General features: G+C 28.3%; 2 protein-coding genes across 2 annotated transcripts in view; one reads left to right on the top strand and one right to left on the bottom strand.

The window, feature by feature from the left end:
- Window positions 1-583: 583 nt before the first annotated feature.
- LOC134833953 (vesicular integral-membrane protein VIP36) lies at window positions 584-3,200 on the bottom strand. The gene is made up of 4 exons (XM_063848463.1): window positions 3,024-3,200; window positions 2,849-2,964; window positions 2,423-2,783; window positions 584-1,406 (listed from the first exon to the last, which is right to left on the bottom strand). Exons 1-4 carry the CDS (start codon window positions 3,142-3,144, stop codon window positions 1,036-1,038), a joined length of 969 nt encoding a protein of 322 aa, XP_063704533.1. The 5' UTR covers window positions 3,145-3,200; the 3' UTR covers window positions 584-1,035.
- A 79-nt stretch (window positions 3,201-3,279) lies between these two features.
- LOC134833230 (CCR4-NOT transcription complex subunit 6-like) overlaps window positions 3,280-27,277 on the top strand; it is a 43,946-nt gene continuing 19,948 nt past the window's right edge. The window contains exons 1-5 of the mRNA XM_063847483.1: window positions 3,280-3,676; window positions 3,928-4,071; window positions 4,126-4,312; window positions 5,576-5,681; window positions 5,747-5,816. Coding sequence (XP_063703553.1) covers window positions 3,954-4,071; window positions 4,126-4,312; window positions 5,576-5,681; window positions 5,747-5,816 — 481 coding nt within the window. The 5' untranslated portion in view covers window positions 3,280-3,676; window positions 3,928-3,953. The remainder of the gene's footprint in view (window positions 3,677-3,927; window positions 4,072-4,125; window positions 4,313-5,575; window positions 5,682-5,746; window positions 5,817-27,277) is intronic.

Genomic DNA, 27,277 nt, shown 5'->3' with positions numbered 1-27,277 from the left:
TTATTTTTTTTTTTAATTTTAAATAATAAAATTTAATTTAATATATAATATTTAAATAATTAATTTTTTAAATTTGTTTCAATTTCTCAATAGTTTTGTCCAAAATTTTTGAAATAAAAATGGGAGGGGGAAAATTAAAAAAAAAATTTGAAATACTTTTTTTCATAATATTATTGTTGTTTTGAGTTTTTTACATTAATATTTGTGTATTAAAAGCTGATTTAAAAAGAATTAATTAAAATTGAAAAAAATAAATATCATAAAAATAACTGTCAAAATTTAAAAAAAAAATTCAATTATTTTCATGAAAATTATTTTTTAAAGGAAATTTTATGTCGAAATACGATTTGGAATACAAAAATTACTAAAAATTGAAATTTTTTCTTGAAAGTTTAATGTAAAATTATGAAAATACACAAAAAATCGGTAATTTTTGATGAAATTTTTAACTTTTATTTAAAAATTAAAGAATTATATAAATTAAAAAAAATAATTTGATTTTGAAAAATTTTAAAATAAATTTTTAATTAAAAAAAAAAGTTTTTCCTTAAAAAAAATTGAAACAAAAAATCATTTTGTAACAAGCATTTATTTTATTTATTTATTGACTTTTTTTTATAGAATTTTACACTAAATTTTTACCTTAAAATTAAATTTATTTATTTTGCATTTCAGAAATGCACCGTTTCCAGTGATATCAGTTCAAGCGTGTGATTTTTTTCGGTAACGACCCTCTTTTCCTACTTTTTTCCTTAAAATTTTATATTTGGAATTTTTCGTTTTTATTTCTAAAATTAAAATGGAACTCTAGACTAAAATATTGATCCCGACACTGAACTTACTGTTAAAGTCTTAATATTTATAGTTTTTTTTTTCATTATCAAAAAATTATATTTACAGTAAAAATGTGATCAAACTGAGGTCCTGAAGCGATTTCAATATATGGCTAGCTGCTCATATTTTAATTATTTAGATTTTTTTTAAGTCTTGTTAAAAGTGCAATGTTTCCATTTAAAAATTTTCTCTAAAAATCGTCTAATACAATCGTTTTCGGGAATTTTTCTGATAATTTTCGTAGAAATATTTGGCGGCAACGACCAGAATCACGACAATGATGAGCGTGAAGAGAATCATGAAGAAAATTTTGACGTTTGAGGCGCCCGGTTTGGGATCTTCGTGACGTTCGCGTGGCGCCTCGAATTTCGTCGCGGATGGAATGAGTTTGGTGCGATCGTGACCGTCGGAAACGTGTTCGAGCTCGAAGAATTTGATGGAATTGATTTCGTGGGCATCGGATAAGTCGCCTGTAGCGGCAGATGCACCGAGGAAATAGCCCGTTGGCAGGACGACGCCTTCGACGGAGAAGCAGGTGCGCCATTCTTGCTTGTTTTCCAAGTCGGTGTAGACTGAAAAAGGGAAGAAATTTGTTAATTTTTGGATTTTAGAGGTAAATTTAAGGCTTAAAGAGATAAATTTGAAGAAAATTTGTTAAATTTAAGACTTCAAGTGAAAAATTTAAGACCTCAAGAGAAAAATTTTACTCAAAATTGGAAAATTTTAAGACCTCAAGGAAAAAGTTAGGACCTCAAGAGATAATTTTAGCTCAAATTTGTGAAATTTAAGACTTCAAGTGAAAAATTTAAGACCTCAAGGGAAAAATTTAAGACCTCAAGAGATAAATTTTACTCAAAATTGGAAAATTTTAAGATCTCAAGTAAAAAGTTAGGACCTCAAGAGATAATTTTAGCTCGAATTTGTGAAATTTAAGACTTCAAGTGAAAAATTTAAGACCTTTAGGGAAAAGTTTAAGACCTCAAGAGATAAATTTTACTCAAAATTGGAGAATTTTAAGACCTCAAGGAAAAAGTTAGGACCTCAAGAGATAATTTTAGCTCAAATTTGTGAAATTTAAGACTTCAAGTGAAAAATTTAAGACCTCAAGAGATAAATTTGATTCAAATTTGGAAAATTAAAGACCTCAAAAGATAAATTTTACTCAAAATTGGAGAATTTTAAGACCTCAAGGAAAAAGTTAGGACCTCAAGAGATAATTTTAGCTTAAATTTGTGAAATTTAAGACTTCAAGTAAAAAATTTAAGACCTCAAGAGATAAATTTTACTCAAAATTGGAAAATTTTAAGACCTCAAGGGAAATTTTTACTCAAATTTAGGAAATTAAAGACATCAAGGGAAAAATTTAAGACCCCAAGGGATAAATTTGATTCAAATTTGGAAAATTTAAGACTTCAAGAGATAAATTTTACTCAAAATTGGAAAATTTTAAGACCTCAAGGAAAAATTTAAGACCTCAAGAGATAATTTTAGCTCAAATTTGTGAAATTTAAGACTTCAAGTGAAAAATTTAAGACCTCAAGAGATAAATTTGACTCAAATTAAGCTAAATTTCAACAAAAAATCTCACCTGTTAACACATCATTATAATATTGAATCCGAATTCTCGTATCATAATCGACATTTCTGAATTTAGCTTCACATCCGCTGAGCTGCGTCAACGTTCCATCCCGATCATGATCATAGGTCAAACTTCCATTGTTCACCATGGCACTAATATACGGATGCTGATGATTATGCGGCCCATTATGATTGCTATAAGTATCCAAAATGATCCCCAATCCACTGAAATAATCTTTATTTCCAAAAACGGGACCATCCATGAGCCGGTCTTTCGTATACCACAAAGCAAAGCCATCGCCATACAACTCCTTGCCCTTCCCATGCACCTTGAAACTCACAACCACGTCCCAATTTCGCGAATAAATTGGCTAAAAAAAAATATTTACATAACACCTGAGCAAAGAAACGATAAAATAACACGTCAGATACATACAACGCTATTCCACAGCGATCCCCTGAGCGACTGACTATCCGAGGTGAGACGAATAAAGTTGCTTGTGACCATCGTACTGCCGAAAAAATCCCAATTCGGCACCGTCATCGAGGAACCTGCATCGAAAAAATGCACTTTTATCGTTAAACGCTCGCAACTGAACCTTTGAACTTACTCAAAAAGGGCTTTACGAGTGTGTGTTCTCGCTTGAGGTACGCCCCGCGCTCCGTAATTTCGCTATCTTGGGCCTCGACGAGCAGCACAATCACCAAAATTGTGCAAATATAACGAAACATGATTAATTTTAATTTTTTTTTCTAGAAAAATTGATGCGATTCTCCGAGTTTTCGGCTTGCCCTATGGCACAAAGTGCATTTGCGTGTCGCGCAACGTCACCGAGGCACTTTTCGTCGGGCACCGTCAAAAAATCGAAGAGCAAAAGAGAAAAGTTACATTGTTTCCAAATTAAAAAGGCAATTTTTTGAGGCAAAGAAGGGCCCCAATCCAGCGAGAAGCGTTGCATTTGTCGTGTTTAAAGTGTGTCGAGACCCAAACAGTGCCGTTTTCGGTGTTTAATTGAGTAAAAACGCGTCAAATCCGGATAAATTTTGTGCGTCGCAATTTTCCAACTCGCATCTGTCACATCGGGAGCAGGAAAAAACGCAAAGAAGCAGCAAGCGGAGCAGCTATTAGGTCCCAAGAACGCCAAATTTTCGTGTCTAGAGGAAAAAGTCGCCGTCTAACGTCAGAAAAGTCGCGCTTCGGTAACAGCAGCTCCCCACAATTCGAAAGAATTCCATTTTGCGGCACCGTTCTTGGTAGATGAAGGTGAGATTCCATCTTTCTTTTCTCTTTGCAACACTTTTTTTTCTTTCGTTGCACATTCCTCCGTCGTTAACGATGCCACACACACTCATGACCTTTTGTCGTCGCGTGTATTCGTAAGTTTAATAACAAAAAGTCGGTTGTTTTGCTCAAAAAATATAAATAAAAGTTAATTTCGCGTAGGTCTTTGTTGTTGTTGTCGCTACTTGATGCCACTTTACTAAAAAATTTCAATTTTTTACCTCTTTTCACAGGCAGCAGCAACTGCTAACAGCAAAAAATGTCTCGAAATAAGGATAAATATGAGAATAGCAATCCAAGAAGGCAGCAAACCTTCATGTCGGCAGAGGATGTTGCCTCCGGGAAGAAATCCAATTGGCAAGCTTTGGAGATAACAGGTGAGAAAATGAGTTTTTTGAGAAATTTTGACGTTAATTTTGTTTTTTTCGTAGGCAATGTTCGGAATATCAGTCCCCAGTTGTGGCAATTTGATAATCTAACGTCGCTGTATCTGAATGACAATTGTCTCTTGCGAATTCCTCCCGATATTGGGCTGCTCGTGTGTTTGCGCACACTTGATATCTCGAGTAATAAGTTAAGGAGTCTGCCGGCGGAGTTGGGAGAACTCATTCAATTGAGGTAAGGGACGGAAAATGATGAGATTTCGAGGTTTGAGTCGAAATAAGGTCGATTTTTGATGAAATTTTAGGGTTTTAGGCTGATTTTTGGTTTAAAATGACGAGATTTTGGGCTTGAAGCGGAAAAAGTCTCATATTTTGTCATTTTTAGTATTTTTTCAAAACGAGATACTCTTGAAATGTTTAAAAATCCTCTTTTGAGACTGAGTTTTTCTCGTTTTTGAAATTTTTTTTATTCAAGAAAATTAAATTTAGACCTGAAACGATAAAAAATAATCATTTTCTCGAAATTTCGTATCTAAAAGAAAATTTTTTAAGCATCTGAGATGAAGTTTAATAGTTTCGGTCAAAATTTTAATTCAGAAAGTCAAAATTTCAGAGCTTTGAACCTAAAAACATCAGTTTTAAGATTTATTTCTTACTTTTTGGACAGTTTTCAATTCAAAACGAAGAAAATTTGGCATTTGAAAGTCAAAAAAGTAATTTTAGAGATCTAATTTTGAAGCTTCTGATATATTTTTTCATTTCAAGAGACAAAATTTAAAGCTTTTAATCTCAAAAACGATAATTTTTGACAAAATTTTATTATTATGGTCAAAGTTTTGATAAAATATGAGAAAATTTTAATCTTTGAGACTCAAAATATCTCCATTAAGACAAAATTCCGCCTTATTTTCAACAATTTTTTATTTGAAAAGACAAGATAATGAGTCAAATATGTAATTTTTGGTTCAAAAAGTAAAAATTTTTAGAATTTAAGTTCAGAAAAGTTACTTTTGAGATAAAAATTTACTGTTTTAGTTAAATTTTTGGTTCATCGAGGCAAAATTTTGGGTTTTAAAGCTAACAAAGTTTCTTTCGAGATAAAATTTTGACTTTTCTGATGAATTTTTGATCCAAATTTATAAAATTTTGTAACTCGAACTCCAAAAAATTTCTTTTTCTCAAACAATTTTTTACTTTTAGTACAAATTTTTACTAAAAAAGACGAATTTTTGGAACTCGATCCTGAAAAAAATAATTTTTAAGTTTTAAATTTGCAATAAAATCAAATTTTTGATTCGAAACGATAAAATTTCGAAATTCAAAGCTCAAAAAAGTCTCTTTTACGCTAAAATATTGTAAGTTTTGACAAAATTTATTTAAAAAGTCAAAAATTTTGTATTTTTAACTCAAAAAATTTATGAATTACGCCTTTTCCGATCAATTTTCGACTAATTTTTATATGAAAAGTTACTAATTATTTTTTTCTTTCTCATTTCAGAGAACTTTTACTGAATAACAATCTACTAAGAGTCCTTCCATACGAACTCGGAAAACTTTTTCATCTAGTTATCCTCGGTTTGCACGGAAATCCATTAGGGAAAGATGTAAGTAACTCATCGATCCCGAAAAAAAAAATGCGAAAATCAAACAATTTTTCTGGTTTTTCCAGATAATGTCGATCTACAATGAACCCAATGGTACAAGTAAATTGCTAACATACATGCTTGACAACTTAACAGGTGAGTCAAAAAAAAAATATTTTTTTATCAACTGAGCAAACTTTGATTGAGAATATAAACAAAAACTGAGGCGAAAAAGAAATTTTGCGACAAAAACAAAATTCCCAGACAGACACGAGCTGTCGAAATGCGTGAAGTGTGTTTCTTTCGTCATTCATGAAATTAAATTCAGGTCCGGTTCACAGCTGATTTCTATTGAAATGTGCGTAGAGAAATTTTTTTTCGTAAAAATTAAAGAAGAGAAATCAAATTTCGGGTTTTGAACAGGAAAAAATTGACAGACAGACATCGACCGTTTGACACGATAGCCGGTTTTCAGTGTAAATTCGTCAAATTTTGTCTGTGATTTGAATTTCTAATTTTTATTTTTTTTTTGCGAATCCATTTAATTCACTTGTACATGAAATTTCGTGACATTCATAAAATTTATTTGATTTTATTAAAATTTTGGCAGTTTTTTTCCATTATGAATAATCGGTTCACTACCGATTCAGATTAGTGGGCGGTTTTTTGCTGAAGCTACGAGAGTTCATTCACTTTTTGGCTATTTTTTGATGTGATAAGAGATATTTTTGCGATATTTAGACAATTTTATGGGTTTTTGTGATTTATTATTTTTTTTTTTAAATCGGATAAATTTTTCAATGATATTTTATGATAAAAATTCCCAAAAATAAAAATATTTTTTTTTAAATTAAATTAATTTACATTAATTTAAATTAATTCAAATTATTTTTTTTATAAATTAAATAAAAATTAAAAATTAAATAAATAAATTTAATTAATAGTTAAATAATTAATTTACAAATTTTTAATTTTATAATTTAATTTGAATTTTTATTATTTTTAATTTTAATTAAACAAATAAAAAATAAATTTTAATTAATTATTTAAGTTTAAATTTAATTTTTATTCATATTAAATTAATTTTTTACAAGTCCAGCAAATTTTCAAAAAAAAATTAAATTTTTGAGTTTTTTTTAAATTTTTGTAATTATCTTAAAATTTACCCTTAATTGAGTAAAATATAAAAAAAATATTTTTTTTTGTTTGATTTTTTTTTTTAAATTAAAAAATTAAAAAAAAAAAAAATTAAGACAAATTGTCAACAAATTAATTTTTTTACGATAAAAATTATTTTTTTTAATAAAATTTCTAAATTGTCATTTTTAAAATATAAATTAATAAAATTTAATTTTTTTCAAATAAATTAATTTTAATTAACAATTTAATTAATTTAAATTAAATTTATTTAATTAATTTTAAATTATAAATTAATTTATTTTATAAAATTTAAATAAAAAAATAAATTTAATTTTTTTAATATTTTTTTTTTGAGAGATAAAATGACATGTTTCAATAAAAATTTATTTTGTAGAAATTATTTCTCGTAAATTCAAAATTTATCAGGTTCTTAACCTTTTCTTGAACTGCTTCAATATCTTAATTACTCATAAAATATTCCAATCTCAAACAAAGCAATTTCTGATTATTTATTGTATCGAATCGCATTCAATACTGCACTGATTTGATCAAAGAATTTATGACCACCAACAATTTCTTTTGCAACCCACAACGCCCACGCAATGCAAAAATTCTGATTTGCAACGCAGTTTAAGACGTAAAATTATTGATCTTGGGTGATATTTATTCCTTTATTAAAAAAGAAAGAAATTTGTTAAAGAAAGAATATTCTATGAAGAATTTTTTTTTCTTGATCGATCATTGATCTACTTTCGCGCCAATTTGCATTTTATTCGCTTTCAGAGCAAAATACAAAAAAAAAAATGTTTTCGCCCACTCTCGAAAAAAAAAGTCGAGTCAACTTTCTTTCAATCGTGCTAATAATATTTCCATATTCGCGCGCTTCAATCGAAAATGTTTATTGATATGCCCTTAAGAAACGACAAAAACAGCGCACACACTGCCTTTTTATGGTAACATCAACCGATCTACATTTCTCTCTAAATATTATTACATTTTGCCATTGAAACATAAAAATGAGGCCGAGACGATTTTTTTTTTCTTAATTGCCACTCACGTAAAATCGTTTGTTGTTTCACGTGAAGGCTAGTTAGCGAAGAATCAAAGGATCACGTCGTCATCGTCGTCGATCTTATTATCGGTTATTCCGTTTATTTTTCATCTTACGCGCGGCAATTCAAGCGCAAAAGTTCAAAATATGGCAAAACGATGGACGTTTATGGTTCGAAAGCAAGTTCAAGGATAACGTTCGCGCAGCATAAATGTGAGGAAAAAATATTTAAACGGGGAAGAAAGAACTTGAATTGCTTTTGTGTCATTTATGGTAATCCGTCAAGGACTTGCGGAGACAGAGATTGATGGCATTTAATGACTTTGTACGGCGTACTGAGGTTAAATTGCGACAAGTTGAAGTAATTGAAGATTCACCTTTTAATAAATGCGAAAATTTATGAAGAAGGAAATATTTTGTCAGGTCTCAAATTGAAAAGTTTCAAAATATTCGATCTCGACAAGTTTGGTTTGTCAAATTGAAAAGTTTTCAAAATATTCGATCTCGACAAGTTTGGTTTGTCAAATTGAAAATTTTCAAAATATTCGATCTTGTCAAATTGAAAAGTTTCAAAATATTCGATCTCGACAAGTTTAGTTTGTCAAATTGAAAAGTTTCAAAAATATTCGATCTCGACAAGTTTGTTTTGTCAAATTGAAAAGTTTCAAAATATTCGATCTCGACAAGTTTATTTTTTTTTCAAATTGAAAAGTTTCAAAATATTCGATCTCGACAAGTTTTTTTTTTTAAATTGAAAATTTTCAAAATATTCGATCTCGACAAGTTTGGTTTGTCAAATTGAAAAGTTTCAAAATATTCGATCTCGACAAGTTTGGTTTGTCAAATTGAAAAGTTTTAAAATATTCGATCTCGAATTTTTTTTTGTTGATTGAAAAGTTTCAAAAACTTTTCGATCAAGACAAGTTTGTTTTGTCAAATTAAAAATTTTTGAAATATTCGATCTCGACAATTTTTTTTCTTGTCAAATTGAAAGGTGTGAAAATATTCGATCTCGAAAAGTTTAAATTGTCAGTTGAAAAATTGTAAAAAATTCATTTTTATCCAATTTTTACAAAAATTTGAATTTTTTAAATTTTTTTCTGAACCTCCAAATATAAAATTCTACCAAAATTTCCAATTAAAAGCCATTAATATATAATACTGTCACTCCAAAAAAAAAGACAACAAAACCCTCTTTTGAAAAAAATAATAGAAATTACAACTTAAGTCAAAACACTCAGAGTTCGCACCACACTTTCTTTATAAGGAACGCCAGCCTTTGTATATTCTAGATCGAATATCGAAAATTTATGGCAAAACTAAAAAGTCTATAACAAAACTAATAACTTTATTGAGTTTCTTTACAAAGGCGTACTTTACTCCAAAATAAACACATTATTTAGCTGATCTGATAGGAAAAGAAAAGATCGCTCAGAAAGGAGGGAGTTAATCTCGTATTAACACAATAAATATCGAAAAAAACAAAGCAAAAATTTTAATAATAATAATAACAGCGTGTGGAATCCTCTTACTTACCTTTCTTTTATATTTTTTTTTTGTAAATTGGTAAAAAAATGTTATAAATAATTCACAACACATCACGGAAGTAATAAAATAAATTTTCGGCGATTAGTGGATGATATTCATATTCACGTCATTAATTTAAAAAAATACACGAGAGTTGATAACGATCAAAAGCATCATCATCATCAAAAACCAACAACAACATAATGCAATAAAATAAAAATAATACTCTTTTGTCCATACAAAGAAAAAAAATCTCTCGAAAGAAAACGAAAGCTTTCCGTCTGCCAGCCTGCATTTACCACGTTCGTACGGAATGAACATTAAAATATATGTTAGTAAGATCTTGTACATTATTCACGTCTTATTAAATACAAAAAAAAAGAGAAAATCCGTAGATAGAAAGCAAAATCATAAAATAACACAGAAAACGTAACAAGAATGACGTTGTACGATTTTCGAAAAAGTGTTCATTTTTTTTCGAAGTTCGAAATTGTACGCGATCGCGCTTTGTGTATTGTATAAATAATAATAATAAACAACAACATATATATTATAAGTTTATATATTATATATGTTGTATAGATTCAATTTGTGTACAGAAAACGTAAGCGACAGGTTTCAAGTGAATTCAAGACGTGAATTAGTTGTTCGCCGGCTTTCATTGTAATCGGATGGAGCACCTCGTGAAATTTTTATTCATATTTTTTACATGAAAAGTGTTTAAAAATATACTTTAAACATCGTAAAAAGTTTAAAATTTAATATAAACTTTATACAAAATATATATTTTATATAAAAAAATATATATAATAAAATTGAGACTTTTTGTATAAAATTATAAAAAATATATATTAAAAATTAAAATTATCATAATTTTTAATAAAGTTTAAAAAAAACTTAATGATAATCTAAATAAACAAAAATAAATAAAATATATATTTTAAAATAAAAAAATAATAATTTTCGTGAAAAAAATAACTTTTTTATATATTTTTAAAATATATAATATTAAACTATAAAAAAATAAATTTTTAATATATAAAAAATATTAAAAAAGTGACTTTTGTATAAAATTTAAAAAAATATATGTTAAAAAAATAAACATATATAAATTAATAATACAAAAACTCAATGTAACAACACATTACAAATAATTAAAAAAAAAATCGAACGTGACAATAATACAAGTAACAAATAAATCCTACAAAAAAAACACAACTTATAAATAAATAATAATAAAAATACAAAACAAAGCAATCAATTACAAAATTGAAGAAAAACTAGTGCAATCACCATTAATTAATAAAAACAACATAAAAATCGCAGTCAAACACGAGAATCTACTTATAGAAAAAAATAGACAAAACGGCAGTAAAATGCAATTATTTATCTCTTACATTATGGAAAAAACATCAAAATAAAGTTTTAGTTCTAAATATGGGACTCGGCAAAACAGACAAACTAACTTGAATTAAAAATTACAAAAAAAAACCTGCACGCACACGTGGTTCACCTTGGTAAAAATTGCATCGCTGATAATATTAACTTGGCTTACATTTATTATACATGTAACTGGATTAAACTGGAGTGCTAACAAAAATACGAATTTAGAACAAAGAAACGAAAAATTATTATTAATAAAAGAAGCATGAATCAAATAAATGATCATCATATAGAAAATAATAAAATGAGAAAGGTGTAAAGTGAATTTATAATGAAATATTAACAAAGTGAATATCAATGAAAATAAAAAAAAATGAAACAATAGAAACAAAACATACATAAAACAAAAAGAAAGGGCAATTATCATCTCTCGAAACAAACAAAAAAATATTTGTCGAATTTTTGACAGTACTAGAATAAAATAATAATAAAATAAAAGAGAGAAATAATAATCTAACGGTGCTTCGGTGACACATAAATGTATTTATTAAAAACTATCAGCCTATCATGAGTACACCTATGCAAGCATGCAGTTATATGACACCACCGCAATATCTGCAGGCACCTTTGCCGCCTCATCATCCGCATCCTGCGTACTATGGAGCGCCTCCGCCTGCCCAGCCTCCTCCGCAGAACTTTATTTGCTATCAAACGAACGGCTGGGCTGGCATCCCATTGATTTCGACAGCGGCAAGTCAACGAAGACCTCGTCGATATCCGATACCCTTGAGTCGCACTCAAAGCTTGGGTCGCTTCGATGACCAACAGTTATCGAGAATGGCGATGCATGCCCATGGAGCTCCTTTAATATCGATCGGAGCGAGATACGGGAACAATAACAATCGAAAACCCGTGAAAAAGGATGCTTTGAGAACCTTGAGTTTGAATGATAAGGAGATGTCAACAACTTGTATGGAAGGAGAATTACCAATAACGTCAAATGTTAGTGATGAAAATTCTCCGAACGGAAGTACTTCGGGAGCGACAGAAACATGTCTTCCACGGATCATTAAGCCTCGTAAACGAAGGAAAAAGGATAGAAAACCTCAAGCGACGGAGACTCAAGTCACGATACCTGAGCCTCAAACACAATCTCAATTAGAATCCACGACGACGGAAACGTGTTCCTGTAACCTTTGTGATACAACTTCCCCATGGACGCCAGCACTGAGACGTTCGTGCTCAGACAACTCCTCGGATGTCATCGACATCGAACGACGACGAACGAAAGATGTTGGCGTCATTGGAGGCGATCGACGTGCCACAAATAATCGAAATGAATGGAGAAGTTTACCCGTGATTTTAGGCAATAATAATAATAACAACAATACTAACAGCAATTGTCGCATCGATACCACACGTAAAAGTAGCTTAAGTGATTCTGGCGATTCCGGATGCGCAGCCGATATTCTAAGTGGATTAAATATCACCGAAGACTTATTAGCTGTTGGTCGTGAATTATTCGCGCCAACTGACTATAAATTACAGGCATTTAACTGCAATAACAATTATGTTGGTTACAGTAATAGCAATAATAAATATCAACAGACACCTGACGATATTGATGCGAATTTGCATGAATTAACACGCAAACTCTCCGAAACGCTCGATCTCAAAAGTGGCGACGAGGGACACGCCTCATCGGATAACGTCAGTGTCTTGAGCGATTCGGTCTTCAGTGATGGCGTGCCCGATTTGTTCGTGAACTTTGACTCGATATCGCGAAATCAGCTCTTCAGTGCTAATAATATCAGTAAATTAAGTAACTTATTGTTCGTAGATGATAGTTTAACGTCGCCGGCACTCGTTCAAATTGCACCATCGCCAACTGTGAATCGGCAACAAAGTGAAACAATTTTCAATAATAATAACAATAATTATGATAATCACAATAACAACAACAACAACAAAAATTGCAAAAATAATAACGACACAAGAATGATCGGGTACAATAGCAACACCAACGATCAGCCATTCATCTTTATCCCCGACAAAGATAGGAGCAGCGAAATATTCAAATGTTGCGACATGGTGTGGAACGGCATCCAGAACTGAGATCAAGCACGAAAATTTATTGTTTTAAGTTGTTGTTACTTAGATAAGTAAGTTGCGCTCGCAGCACTATTTATTATTACATTTTCACACTCTATGAACTATTAGTGTTTATCGAATGATGATCATCCGAAGTGATGAAAGCGCGTGATAAAATTGCCTTAAATTACAGGAACGACTTTATTATGCTGAAATGACCTTTTTGAAACGAGTTTGTGGCTTATCAAGACATTTTTTACGAGTTTTTTATGAAGAAATCGAACGATGGATCCGGAATGTTTTGAATTCATTAAAGGATTAATTTGACGTCTTTGAGTTCAAATTAGAGCTTAAAGAGGTTAATTTACTCCTTTGGATGAAACATCATATAATGGACCAATTGTTCAACGAGCTTTGTGTTGTTTCTGATCTGCACCTTCTGCGAAATGCTTTTAGAGAGAAGTTAAAGAAAGAAATCTCCGTTAGATATAAATAAAAAAAGACTTTGAGCTGAAAAAGATTTCAAGAGCTTCCTATTAAGAAAATATTTCATTTTAATGAAACTTTATCCTGTAAGCATCTTAAAACCTCAGAAGACCGATACGATCCACTGATACAATTTGGACCAATAGAACTAAAAAAAACTTAATAAGAGGTTCGTTTGATAGCTTAAAAGGTAAAAATAATTTCAATCTAATTTTGATTGAACATTATTTTTACCTCTCAAGCTATTAAAATCAACCTCTTAATCTACTAATTATGTTCTAAAGGTTTCAAATTCACTCCTTTACGTTTCATAGAGCAAATCATCTGAGTCATTGTCAAGAAAAAACCTTTAAATTAGCTGTTAACACATTGCTGATTACCAAAAAATCTGCTTTAGCACAACAATGACAATCACTATTCGCGCACAAGTCTCACAAGAAGCAGCTAATAAAGAACAACGTTCGCTCTTTGTTATGATCTGACATCTGATTACTTTGTCATGACCAGATCGCGTTTCTTTTAACACCAAAACCAATCACTCATGTCTGTGTGCATCGAAAAACCACAAAAAGTCATGTAACGAGCATCTCAACTCGTTTTAATTATTTTAATCAGACATTTTGATCTCTCTACTCACTCAAGATCTTTTGTTAATCATTTTTTTTTCGACAATCCATTCTTCTTGTACGTCGAACTCTAAACCATGATTTATTGACATTCATGAGATGATGTGAGCAGAGCAAAGCAATAACAACGAAAAAAAAACTCACATGTGAGACATGCTGACTCTCCAAAAATAATTTGAATAATTTTTTGTGTCTCGGAAATTTATTGTGTTCTGTTTTCTTGTTGCCTTCGTCCATCCAACCATTTAATCATCTGTCGATCGACATGTTCACGTGAACTCATTTTAATTAGTCACGGAAGAGTAGCTTCATAGATTTTTATTTGGATTTATTGCTAGTCGTGAGACGGCGTATCTATGAATTATAATGGACGACGTCTAAATAAATTTATATCGGAAATGATCGATTTTTTTGTTATTTTTTTTGTTTCGATGGACAACGACGACGACAAAGACGAGAGAAGAAAACTTTTATGGTTTTCGAATCATTTTGTAGTTGCGTAAGGCTTCTTTTGTTCGTAACATGAGAGAGACTTTTTACTTAAACCAACCGGTGTCATGCTTCATTGAGTTTTGTCTTGATTCGAGAGTGAGTCAACTTGTTGCGTGCCGCAACTGGCGCAGATGAAAACGTGAAGCATTGTAATTTTTACTTTCAAATTTTTCGTGAATCATCAAAATTTGTCTTGGAGTTTGATCAAATCCCAATTCAAATTTTGATGATTTTCGAAAAATTTAAAGTTCAAATCACATTCCGTCAAGTCTCTGAATGAAAAATCTTCCACAATCAATTTTTAATAATTCCAATTTAATGTCATCTGAAACCGGTCGTCAGCGATTCTTCGAAAATTATGCATACATTTCGCATAAAATTAAACAGCTTTTGTGTTTGCAACTTTTGCAAACAATTTGATGAGCGATGTGGGTTTTTTTCTACTCATTATTCAAGGTTTAGATTCAACTACTAAGGATCTCCAAGTTACAATTTACTTAGAATCCGTTCTAATCGTTGGAATCGTGCTCCAAAGAACATTCGAGACTTTGTTTTTAAATAAAAAAAACAAGCACTTTGCTATTTACAAGAATGTTCGACTAACACTTGCAGTTATTTATTTGCAAACAGCAGCATTTCATAACATGTATAAAATTGAATCGCATAAAGCTGTTAACCTACACGAAATGAAAAAAAATTGCAATCCACATAAAGTGTCTTTAAAAACGATGTGAATGGAGTATTTATGTATCGCAGAATAGTGAATGGATCATATTGTTAACGATTTTGTCGTATTTTTAAGATTTTTTTGAAAAAATGCACTTTTTATGGTACAATTGTCAGCAATATTTGTAAAAAATAATTTTTAAAAAATTAAATTCATTTAAAAAATTATTACCAATTTTCAAAAATTAAAAATAATCAAATATTAAATTTAAAAAATTTATAAAAACTCTAATTTCAATAATTTTCATTAAAAAAATGAAAAAAATTTAATAAAAATAAAAATTATTTAATTAATTTTTTTTAATTTAAAAAAGTTTAAATTTTAATTAAAAAAAAATTTAAATAATTTAAAAAATATTTTTTTAAAATTTTAAAAAAAAATTTTAAAAAAATTAAAAAAATTGAAAAAAGTTAAGAAATGGAATTTTTTCAAAAAAATTTTTTTTTAAATTTTTAAGAATATGAATAATTTGAAAAATTAAAAAAAAACTTAATTTACATTTTTTTTTAAATCTTCTAAAATAAAATCAAAATACGCTCAAGTTCAAAGACATTTTTTAAAATTTTTTTCAATTTAATATCCTCGCCAATGTACATGCAATTTTCAGTCCGGTTTCACGACAACACACACAAAACATGAGCACAGCAGATTGAGCGTAATTTTACTTCTCATGCAAATTAACGGGCATTGTTTTGCACACAAAGCATGACAATTCCACGGCTTTTTGAAGTATTCACTCGTACTTTGTTATGCAAAAATCTGATGATAAATCAATTGGTGTCGCATTCACTCTCACTATTCATATTTTCACATGAAATACACGATTTGAGTTACTGTGCGATCCGAAAAAAATTATTGAAACACGAAACGAAGAAGGAAAAAAAAAGTTTCATGCACTAATAACAAACATAATCTGGTTTAATCGCTATATCAGCAACTTACTTGCTGCACACGACGATCGACGACGTGCAAAAGAAGGGTAAACTGGTCTGAACTTTCATATTTAATTTTTTTCTCTGTGCCAATCATGAAAGTAGATCAATACGTTTTTTTTGGAGATGATTTTCTTCAAAAATGGATTCATTCATAAATTCGCAATTAGCTCATTATAATTGCTTTCAGCCTTTTTCTCTTCTTCTTACTCTACTCTACCAAGTAGCTGCGTTGGCGGAGGAAATATACTTGCAATCAATATCTTTCACACCAAACGCTCGCTAACGGTTATTACGCAAGAGAGACGCGAGTCTATTCACCCAAGTATCACGGGGGCGGCTTCCAGTCGCGTTGCTGCGATTCTCATATCATAAAAAAATTTGTTAAACTCCCATGCTTCGCATGCAAGACAATTTTTCTGTTCATTAATCTAATTAATCGCATCGATATTGACGAAAAAATGCATGTCACAACTTTAGCGAGGCTGGCAACTTCGAAATTAATAATGAAACAAAACAAAAAACCAGTTCACGGGATTTCTTTTTCATTAATTTTGGTCAGAAATTCATGCTTTTATAGCGGTTTGGCCCACCTTTAAACACGAAAAATAAAAAAAAATCAGATACACAAGACAAAATCGTTAACAATGCTTACTTTCGATTTTCTAGTAGTTGAAGAGAAAAAAAAAGTTTTACCTGTTTTCTATTAGTGCTCTGTGTGTGAACAAACATAGCTCAATCGAAAACGGGTTGATCTGCGTCTGCATGCTGTGTAGCATGGTAAGTTGCTAAGCTCGAGACGATGATTGAGCTCAAAATGCTTGCAACCGCAAAAGTGGTTGTACATGTGATTATTATTTGTATTTAAGATTGCAAGTATTGATTGGACTCACTTGTTTTGCCATTTTGTACACATTTTGTTTATAAGAGATACGAAGGCATTTAAGTGGCTTATAATGAGAATTTACAGTCCAAAGGGGCAGTAGCGTCGATAAGAGGTTTGAGGAGGAACTCTTCTAGTTTTGAGAGTTCGGACTTTCGATTATTAGATTTTTTTTTTTGAAAAAACTGCTTTTGTAAAACTGTATAATGTTACTTTTGTGAATCCGACTGCGCCAATGTTGAGATATCCAATCTTGATGGATGTACAAACCTTTCTTGTTCCTCTCTTTCTTTCTTGTCATGACTTTTAGCTTTAGGTAAAAGATTCTCTCGATCATTCTTTTATCTCCAAATCTCAAACATAGTTCAATCTAATTCATTTAATGACATTAACTATCGTTTTAACTATCTTATCTCTTAATTTAACGACAGAGATGGTTTGGAATGAACTCTTCAAATCAAGTTTTGAGAGCTCAGATTTTCGATTAATTAATCTAGATCCTATTATTATATAAAATTTTCATTTCCCTCAATATTCTAATTTTAAATGTCTCTCTTGAAATATGATCATCATACAATTGACTAAATTTATTAAAAAACTTTATTGCTTTGTCAATGGCATCATTAGCACTAAAATTATCAATAGCCCTTTCTTCAAATAATGGTCGTTGATTTCGTAAAGCGTAATTGATAGGTCTGTTAGTTACTTTTTCCGTCAGTTTTTCGACTTTTATTGTTTTTCTTGTTAAGTCAAACCCTAATAGCGCATACGAAAGTTCCCTGCGTTTTTTCTAAAGTTTATTTATTTATCGTATGATTTCAAAAATTGTATCAGTTAAAGGGAACAGTTCACTTTTAAAGTTTCAAATTCATAAGCCAATTGATAGATTCAGGGCTCAAATCTTTTAAATCTTGAACATCGCCATTGAATTTAAACAAGGGACATTCCATCATTATGTGTTCATGTTCAAAACAAGAAGACGATATCCGTAACTGGGTAGAGCAAAACCTTGAAAACATAACGGTCTTAATGGGAATCAGGAGTCAAACTAATACATTAAAGGATTTTTTGATCCCTCAAGGGATCTTTTGTTTCGTTAAGGGCTCAATTTCATTCAATTAGGGGTCAACCTGAGTCCCTTTCAAGTTGATCATCAACAGACCCAAAAAATCGATCTTTCAAGATATCAATTTGATCCCTTAAGAGGTCAATTTAATTCCTTTAAGAAATCAATTTAATCTGTTAAGTAATCATATTGACCCCTAAGTGATCTTACTTAGGGGTCAAATTGAACTCTTGAAGGATCGATTTTTTTTTGGGTCTGTGGATGATTAATTTGAAAGGGAGTCAGGTTGATTTCTAATTGAATCAGAATGAGCCCTTAACGAAACAAATTTATTCCTTGAGGGATCAAAAAAATCTCTTAAGGTATTAGTTTGACTCCTGAGGGGTCAATTCACTGAATTGTATGGATTTCGTTTTTCTTCTTTTTTCCATTCCTGAAAAAGAATTAAACAATAAATATTAATTTCAATGAAAATACTTACTATTTCTCCTTTTGTATTTCCTCCATCTTTCATAAAATTACTTTTTGCCTCCGTCACTGCTCTTTCTGCACTAAAACTACTCAAGACCTCTTGACTCTTTAATTTTCATATCTTCTAAAACCCATAAAATTTGTCATCATCCATGAAAGCAAAAAATCCTCTCAATAAAACTGGGTGCGGATTCCTTCAACGTTTCGCATCAAAATTTTTGTTGCTCAATTCAAATTATGTCGCGCGCAACACAAACGCAGCTAACCATTTATCTTATTAGCCATTCACAAGATTTAAAGCAACCAACTTTGTGATTTACATGCGTTCGTCTATGATGTTTGACATCTATGCGAACAAGTTTCACACAGACATAAAAACCTGTCCTTAGACAAAAATATTTCGTTTCGCGTTTTATTAAACGCTTACAAGCAAAACTAATATAACGTTATTATAACTAAAAAGTAACAGATTTTTTTTTGTGAGGATCAAGGTTGATTTTTTTTTCATTTCAGTTTTTTTTTATAAAAAGTTTTTTTTTTATAAAAAATTTTTTAATTGTCATTGAGCTTGCTTGTTCAGTCAAAAAATCAGCTGCAAATGTTTTTGTGCAATGTTTTACGTGATTTTCGTGTGTTTCTAATGGAGTTAAGTTGATTTTTACGCACAAAGTGGGTCAATGTCCGGTTGCGCTTTGTCGTCATCGGTAAGCGTGCTTTACTTTCATTCAGTCTCCGGATATTTACTTTTACTTTATCAGTCGACGACGATGACGATGGTGACATTCACATTTTTTTTGCTGCACGTTTTTGCAAAGAAAACAATCGAATTATGTGTGTGACTTTCAATTAATAATCCCAGCTTCTTGGCATGACGCGTTTACCTGTTTATTTAATAAAAAAAATTTCAGATATGAAAGTTTTTGTGAAATAAAAAATTTTAACGAATTTAAAACAATTTTTAAAAATTAAAAAAATTTTTTTTATTCATAATTTTTAATTTTTTCCTAAAAGAAAAATTATAATAAAAATTTCGAAAAATTTTTAAAAAATAATTTTTTTTTTCAAATATTTATTATGAATGTTTTTTAATTTTTTAAATTTATAATAAAAATTATTAATTTAAAAATTTTTAATAATTTTTTTTTAAATTTAATTTAATTTTAAAAAAATAAAATTTTAATAAATAAATTAATTTTATTTAAATTAAATATTTTTAAAAAAATATTTTAAATTTTTTAATTCAAAATATTTAATTTAATTTTTTTTACAATATTTTAAATATATTTATTATTTAAAAAATTATTTATTTGTAATTATTAAAAATAAATTATTTGTCAAAAGTAAATAAATTATGAATTTTCTAAAAAGACAGACATAAAAACGCTCAAAAAATAAAAAAGTCTTTTAAATACGATTAAAAAACAGTGAAAGTGTAAATTCATTTCAAAACATGACACTGCGCGATTTTTGCATACGAAAGTGTCTGGCGAACGAAGTGAGAATGAATAAATGAGTAAAAGTAACTTTTTTTTTCGATGTTTCTACATGATAAGATTGATGACCAGTTCAAAGTTTCATAAAATAGCAAAAAAACTGAACTTTACTCTACTTTTTATAGTTGCTGTAATAAATAACGATTAAATGATTTATTTATTTACAATCAAAGGTATTATTAGTCATTCAATTTTATTTATACAACTAAATAAATATCGACTGAATCATACAAAGTTCATTGTATTGTTAATGCCAGTCCGTTTTTTCTTCGCCATTCGAAACAAGTCAATAATAAAAAACTATTGTTTCAAAATGATTCTTTTCTCTTATTTTATTTTTTCAAACATTTCCTCATCTCTCACTCAAAATTGCAATAACAAATGAAAACAAAGCAAAGTCTTTCTATGGAGCGCAAAACGAAACACGTCCGTCAATCGTCGGGTATAAATGTATCATTATCATGCAAAACAAGAAAATGTGAAAAGAGAAAGTCGTTTACGGCTTGTTGTAGGTGTACGTCGTATGATGCTTTGGAGCGTGAATGAAAGGTATCTTGAATGAAAAGAAAAAAAAAAGAATATTATTTAAGTTAAGAGTACTTATCTTATCATTCACGAGTTTCGTCACAACAAAAAACTTCAAATAATAATAATTAAAGGCAATTTTATCATTCTTTGTTATTTTTTGTCGTTCGGGTGAAAGTAACTTGATAAACATTAATTAAAGTGTGAGGTTAGACTTTTTTTTAAATTGTTATTTATTGTTAATATTATTACTTTGGGATTCATAAAAAATATATTTTGACAGGAAAAATTTTGACAGATGTCAAAAATTAAGAAAAAAAATTTTTTTTTAGCAATTTAAATTTTATTTATACGTTTTTTGTCATTTTTAGGTCAAAAATTGAATTTTAGCAAAAAATATGACATTTGTCAAAATTTTGACAGTTGACAGCTGTCAAAATTTTTTATTAAAACTAAAATTTTTAACTTTTAAAGGCCAATTAAACCTATTAAAAATTAATAAAATTGAAATTAAGAAAAAAATGTGACATCTGTCAATTTGACAGCTTATAATTTTATGCTAAACTTCAAAATTAATGAACATTATAAAGACCAAAATGTTTTAAATTTGTTAAAAATTTCTCGTATTTGTTTAAAAAGTGGTTAAAATCAAAAATTTTTACTATCTGTCAAATTTTTGACAGTTGACAGATGTCAAAAATTTCTATAAAAATTAAAATTAAAAAAAAAATAAATAAAAAAAGGTTGAACCAATTAAAAATTTATGAAATTGCTAAAAAAAATTAATTTTAACAAAAAAATTTGACATCTGTCAATTTTTTTCCTGTCAATATTTTTTTATCGAACATAAAAAAAATACTTTTACCATACATTATATAAATAAAATTTAAATTTATAATAATTGTTAAAAAAAAATATGCTTTCACATCATATTATATATTGTTTATCATTATTTAATATTAAGGTTTTTTTTGTGTACAAAAATATCTCTTCATTATAATTTGAGTGAAATCAGCTGTTTTATATTGTTATTATAATTATTATTAATATTTATTATGTTACTAAATCTACATTGTAATATTTGTTTGTAAAGCTACACCTGCAAAAATATTCATACGATTTAATAATAAAATAATAATTAATAAAATGAATCTAATTAGCTTAGTTTATAAAATGATATATTTTAATAATAATAAAAAAAGAAAAAGTTAAAATATATAATTTTTCTCATTATATTTGTCAAGACTTTATTTTGCATGTTTTCTATCTGTTTTTAAAAAGTAACAATTTTAGGTAATAAAATTATTAAACGCGTTAATAAACCAGATCATTTCTCATAGTTGTCTGGCATTCCGTAGGTACTGGAAACTAGAACAGACATTTTTCTCACTCTCAATTATTTTATTATTTATATTATTTTAACTTTGTTTTAAAATATTATAATAAAAAGTTACAATCTATATAATAATAAAAATGTAATAAAAAAAATTTACACAACTCCATAGTAACTTTAGTAAATTTTATGTATTTATAACGAATTTTCTCAGACAAATTCAGACAATAATGTTGAAAGTACATAATTTCGCAACTTGTATAATTTTTTTCGTGCACAAAATCTGTGTGAGAATTTTTTTATTAATGTTAATTATTGTTGTTAAAATACAAAAAAAATACATGATTAATAATCGATGTTTAAAAAAACAAATGAATGTGTCAGAAGAGTTCCTCCCATTTGACCAATCAACATAATATGTCACGTTCGTCAATATATATATTTTTCCTCACCTTGTAATAATTGCAATAATAAACACGAAAACATTTCTTTTTTACATTTTATACGATGGGAAAAAATACAAAATTTCATCCTGTGACACTGCGAGATGAATGAACGTGTCTACAATGCTTCAATTTAAAATAATAATAAAAAAGAAACATGTCATGTATGTTTCAAACTAACCAGCAAAAAATTATTATTATCAGATCTTCTTCATATATTTATATAAAATATGAAAAAAAAGTAAGAAGAAAAATATTAAAACAATTTCTCCGGTGAAGTATTATTTAATTTTATTCGTCTTTCATTGTATGAAGGAAAAAAGGAGTTGATTTATTTTTTTTATAAATCTTCATTCTCGTAAGAAAAAAAAAGTTAAAAGTCAAAATAACGTGAGAACATTATAAAATGTTTATGTTACCATATAGTATAGTACTAAAAAGTTATAGATAGTGTCAATTGATGTACATTAAAAAAATTATATATTTTATTTATTATTTTACGGCACATTTAATAAAACGATAGATCTATGAACATTGCGTGAAAGTATCACTTTTGCATAATTTATATTAATTGAAAAGCTATAAATATTTAAGTTATAGGTTACATTTATTATTATCGCTGATCTGAAGGGTGCTTAGTAAGCTATGATGGGTTTGGTAATGGTGCTCATATAAAACATTAAAAAATATATATCTTATGGGTGAAATATTATTTTTCGTGAAAACATGCAAAAAATGGTCAAAAGAACGATATAATGATGAAAATTATTTTTTTATATTAAAAAAAAATTAAGACAAAAAATTATATTTATTTTTATATGAAAAATCGATTTTTTAATGCAATATAATATAAAAGAAAAATTTATAAAAAAAATTATTAAAAAAATATTATTTTTTAAAAAAAGTTAAAAAAACAAAAAAGGTTAGTATTTGCAGCTATGTATTCAAGAATCATAAGGTTTTAAGAAAATATTTTTTTTGACATAAGTACTTAATATAATTGTTAGTTAATTTTACACGAAGTCTATTGAAAGGTTCACTTTTGTGAGAACATTGATACTAAAAAGACGTGAAACTTCTTCGACGAAATTTAATTTGTATTCTTTTTATCAAAATCATGAATCCATCTTAGAAGGTATCCCCGCTCACATCACCCGAATTCATCATTTAATCGAAAAAAATATACCTAGCATAAGATTTTTTGATGGATTTGTGTTAGTTAGGCCTAAAGTAGTCGAAAAAACCTAAATTTAAAATTATGGAATAAGCTTTAGTGTTTTTAGCCAATTTTAGTGGGTATGCCAAAGAGATACTTGAAAACCTCAAAATCCACTAAAAATGTCTAAAATATCAAAAGCTCGTTCCAGAATTTTAAATTTATGTTTTTTCGATTATTTTAGGCCTAATTAACACAAAGTCATCGAAAAATCTCATGCCATATTTTTTTTCGATGAAAAGATGAAATCGAGTGATGTTCGCTATTTCGTTCAAATTTTGCTTGGTTTGGATTAATTAGAGTAGATTTGAAGGCAAAAAAAACCCTTTTGAACAATTTTAATTTTTTTTTAATTCTTTTAAAAAATTATCCTATTTACTATTTTCTTCATTAATAAATGAAATAAAAAAAAATAAATTAAATTTTTTAAATTAAGTTTTAAATTAAATTTTTAATTTAATTAAGATTAAATTAAATTAATTAAATTTTTAAAATTTTTTTAAGTTAATTTTTTTTTATTAAATAATATTGAAATTAAAATATGCTTTCTAAAAATTTATAGACCAAAAAATTGGCGGTTTAAAAATTTTAATATATAATAAATAAAAAAAATCGTAACTTTTCTTGTATTTCCTCATAAAACATAAAAAATAATAAATCTGTTGAAAAATTTTGCGATAGAAAACAAAATAAATATGTTTACAAAGAAAACCAATCAAATGTATATAAAAAGCAGTGAAAGTTTAACAAACATTACTTAAAAGCACACGATCGCAATTATTTTTATAGATAAATAACGTTGAGGAAAAAAAACGCGCGCAAGATTTATAAATAAATCAATTGACGCAATTTATCCGGAAATGCAACGAATTGTATACATTCAACATATATAAAGTAATGCATGTAGGTGAAGAAGTGTAGTAAGGCGAAAGTTGATGTTCTTCTTCTTTTTTTCTGTAGTCTTGAGCTTAAAGAAAAAAATAAAATAAAGCAAACGTTAAAGTTTACTTTTATTTTACCTACGACTAATTTTTATATCTAAACTAAAAAAAAAATCATATTCATAACTTTGTATACGATGTACAATAAAAATGCTCTCTATGCTTAATAATATAAAAAATAAAAAAAAACGTGAGTAGAAAGTTGCATCTCATTTTCATTATTAGGTATTTTTTTACGTGATCTGGACTTCACAACTTTTCAAGACGAATTTTTTTATATTAAATATTTTTTTTAATAAATTTATGCTTAATTTCAACATTTAGAGAAAATTTAATTATACCAATAATGACCAAAAATGGAAAAAAGAAGTTATCAATGTCACTCTTCATTCGTCGCAGCATTGATCGACAGATCGATAAGAATCCCACACATCATCTTGTGAAAGATAAAAAAAAAGTAGAGAAAAAGTCATTTGCACGTTGTCTCTTTAGCACATTAACCTAATTTAACCTCTTTGTCGTTTTGTCATCAACTGCGTTAAATGACATTATCAGTGTTTCCTAACAAACTGTATTCCTAATTATTTTGTCGTGACCTTTAATTAAACGTTTTGCTTACCTACCTCCGTGGCGTATTTTTTTGCATGACAAAACATTTTATATCAGAAAGTTTTTTTTTTGCTTACCTTTCCTTGTTTCTTTCTCACACTAATGATCAGCAAAGTAATAGGCAGTGCTTGTCATTATTCATCGGATAGGTACACACTTGTTTTGTTAACTTTTTTTTAAAAAGTTGTTTGTTGGTTTCTTTGATTGTCTAATCGGTGGTTCTGTAATCTTTTATCGTTTATATGAAAAAAAAAATGTTGTTGAATTTTGAGCTTTGTTTGGGTTTTTTTTTTGAACTTTGAGATATGGCAGATGTATGTAAATAAATAACAAGTTGAATGAACTTTTTATTCTAAAATGTTTTTGCTTTAAAGAATTTTTTTTAAATTGTAATTTTTTTACTCTAAATTTTAGTTTTTTAAAAAATATTAAAAAATAAATATTTATTAAAATTTTTATTCAATCAATTATTTTTTTTTGTTCTTTTACATCCAGTTTTAGAATGTTTAATTTTTAAAACATGATAAATTAGTCTAAATTCCAACCAAATTCTGACCCAATGCAAATTTTGAATATTAACTTTTTTAATTTTTGACCCAATTTACAATTTGAATTGTGACCCAATGCACAATGCACATTTTCAAATTTTGACCCAATGAAAATTTTTAATTTTGACCCAATGCACATTTTTAAATTTTGACCCAATGCACATTTTAAAATTTTGACCCAATGAATATTTTGAATTTTGACCCAATGCACATTTTTAAATATTGACCCAATGCACATTTAAAATTTTTGACCCAATGCACATTTTTAAATTTTGACCCAATGAACATTTTTAATTTTGACCCAATGAACATTTTTAAATATTGACCCAATGAACATTTTTAAACTTACCTACTGCACATTTTGAAAAATTTCAATGCACAAATTTTGAGTTTTTTTACTTCTCGAAGCTTGTTAAGTGAGTTAAGATCATAACAAGAATAGCTAGAAAGAAAGGAAATACGTAGAAAAGTCTCAAAGATGACAAATTGATTGAATGACACTTGATTGCCAGCCCACTCTTCGTTCGCTGTGCGGCATCTTGTCCCAATTCTCATGCAAGCCCTTCGCCGTAACTTCTTCTTCTTCTTCAATCAAGACTTGATGTCTGTCCAACAAATGTCAAGTTACCCAACAACTTAATTAAGCGTCTTCTTGTACTTGTTCCGTAACCAAGTTCCGCAAATGCAAAACAGTCTCAAATTTAATCACTTTTGCATTTTCGAGTGCGTCATTTTTTCCGCTATAAACGTGCTAATGAACTGAGAGAATTATTACATTGCGAGTTGTGTAACACTTTTTTTTTGTTTGTTGTTTATTATTACACGCCTGCATGCAAATATAAATGTTATAATATAATAAAAATATAATAATTTTTTTTTGCGAAGGTTAAAAAACTGTTGAATGTTACATTTGATATTTGTTTGTGAATGATATGATAATGGTGATTGCAACGGATGAATGAATGCTGGATTGTGTTTTTTTTTCTACAAAGACCAGAGCGACAAGATAATTTAAATTTAAGTTTTTTTTAAAAGACAACATAAACTATGAAAAAAATCTAGTTGAAACATTGTTGCATTGAACAGCCTCCAATGAAACGAACAGGGTTGGAAAAACTTTTTACTTTTACGAATAATGTTCATTTTTTCGAACTTAAAAGCGTTATAACTCCTATTTTTTCAAGTCTAATCATAAAATGAGCTGCAACTTATTTAACTGAAATTTTCTCAGCTTTCTGATGGTGCTATCGGTTTTACCGTAACTTTATGTTTTTGCCCCGTTTTGAGGGGTTTTAGCAGTTTTTCGTCATAGAAGTCACAAAATTGGGCGTAGCAAGCTGAACGGTTTTGATTTTGATAACCTTAAAGCCTTAAAATAAAAGTTATTAAGTTAAAGTAAATTGAAAAAATTAATCTTAAGTCATTGAGTCAAATTGAATCAATTTTAAGAGCTTTTGATTAAGTTTTAAATTTAAAAAAAATAATTTAATCTTTGACTTAACGTCTTAAGTTTCCCTTAAGTTTTAAAATATATTGATTTTTAAGAAAAAATTATTTTTTTTTTAAATTAAGCTGTTTATTTTGACTTAATAGACTTGAAATTTACAATTAAGAATAAACAGGGCAGCAAAACT

This window comes from Culicoides brevitarsis, chromosome 3 (genome assembly GCF_036172545.1).
Source record: "Culicoides brevitarsis isolate CSIRO-B50_1 chromosome 3, AGI_CSIRO_Cbre_v1, whole genome shotgun sequence".
NCBI classification, from domain to species: Eukaryota; Metazoa; Arthropoda; class Insecta; order Diptera; family Ceratopogonidae; genus Culicoides; species Culicoides brevitarsis.
Note: the sequence above shows the minus strand (reverse complement) of the source record. Positions and strands in the feature narration are given on the sequence as shown.

Excerpts from the sequence above, each read along its gene's own strand:
- LOC134833953 (XM_063848463.1), bottom strand. The coding sequence starts at position 3,144 with ATGTTTCGTTATATTTGCACAATTTTGGTGATTGTGCTGCTCGTCGAG. Across the intron at positions 2,965-3,023 it reads ACTCGTAAAGCCCTTTTTGA|GTTCCTCGATGACGGTGCCG; the intron begins GTAAGTTCAAAG and ends TTTTCGATGCAG. Across the intron at positions 2,784-2,848 it reads GATCGCTGTGGAATAGCGTT|CCAATTTATTCGCGAAATTG; the intron begins GTATGTATCTGA and ends ATTTTTTTTTAG.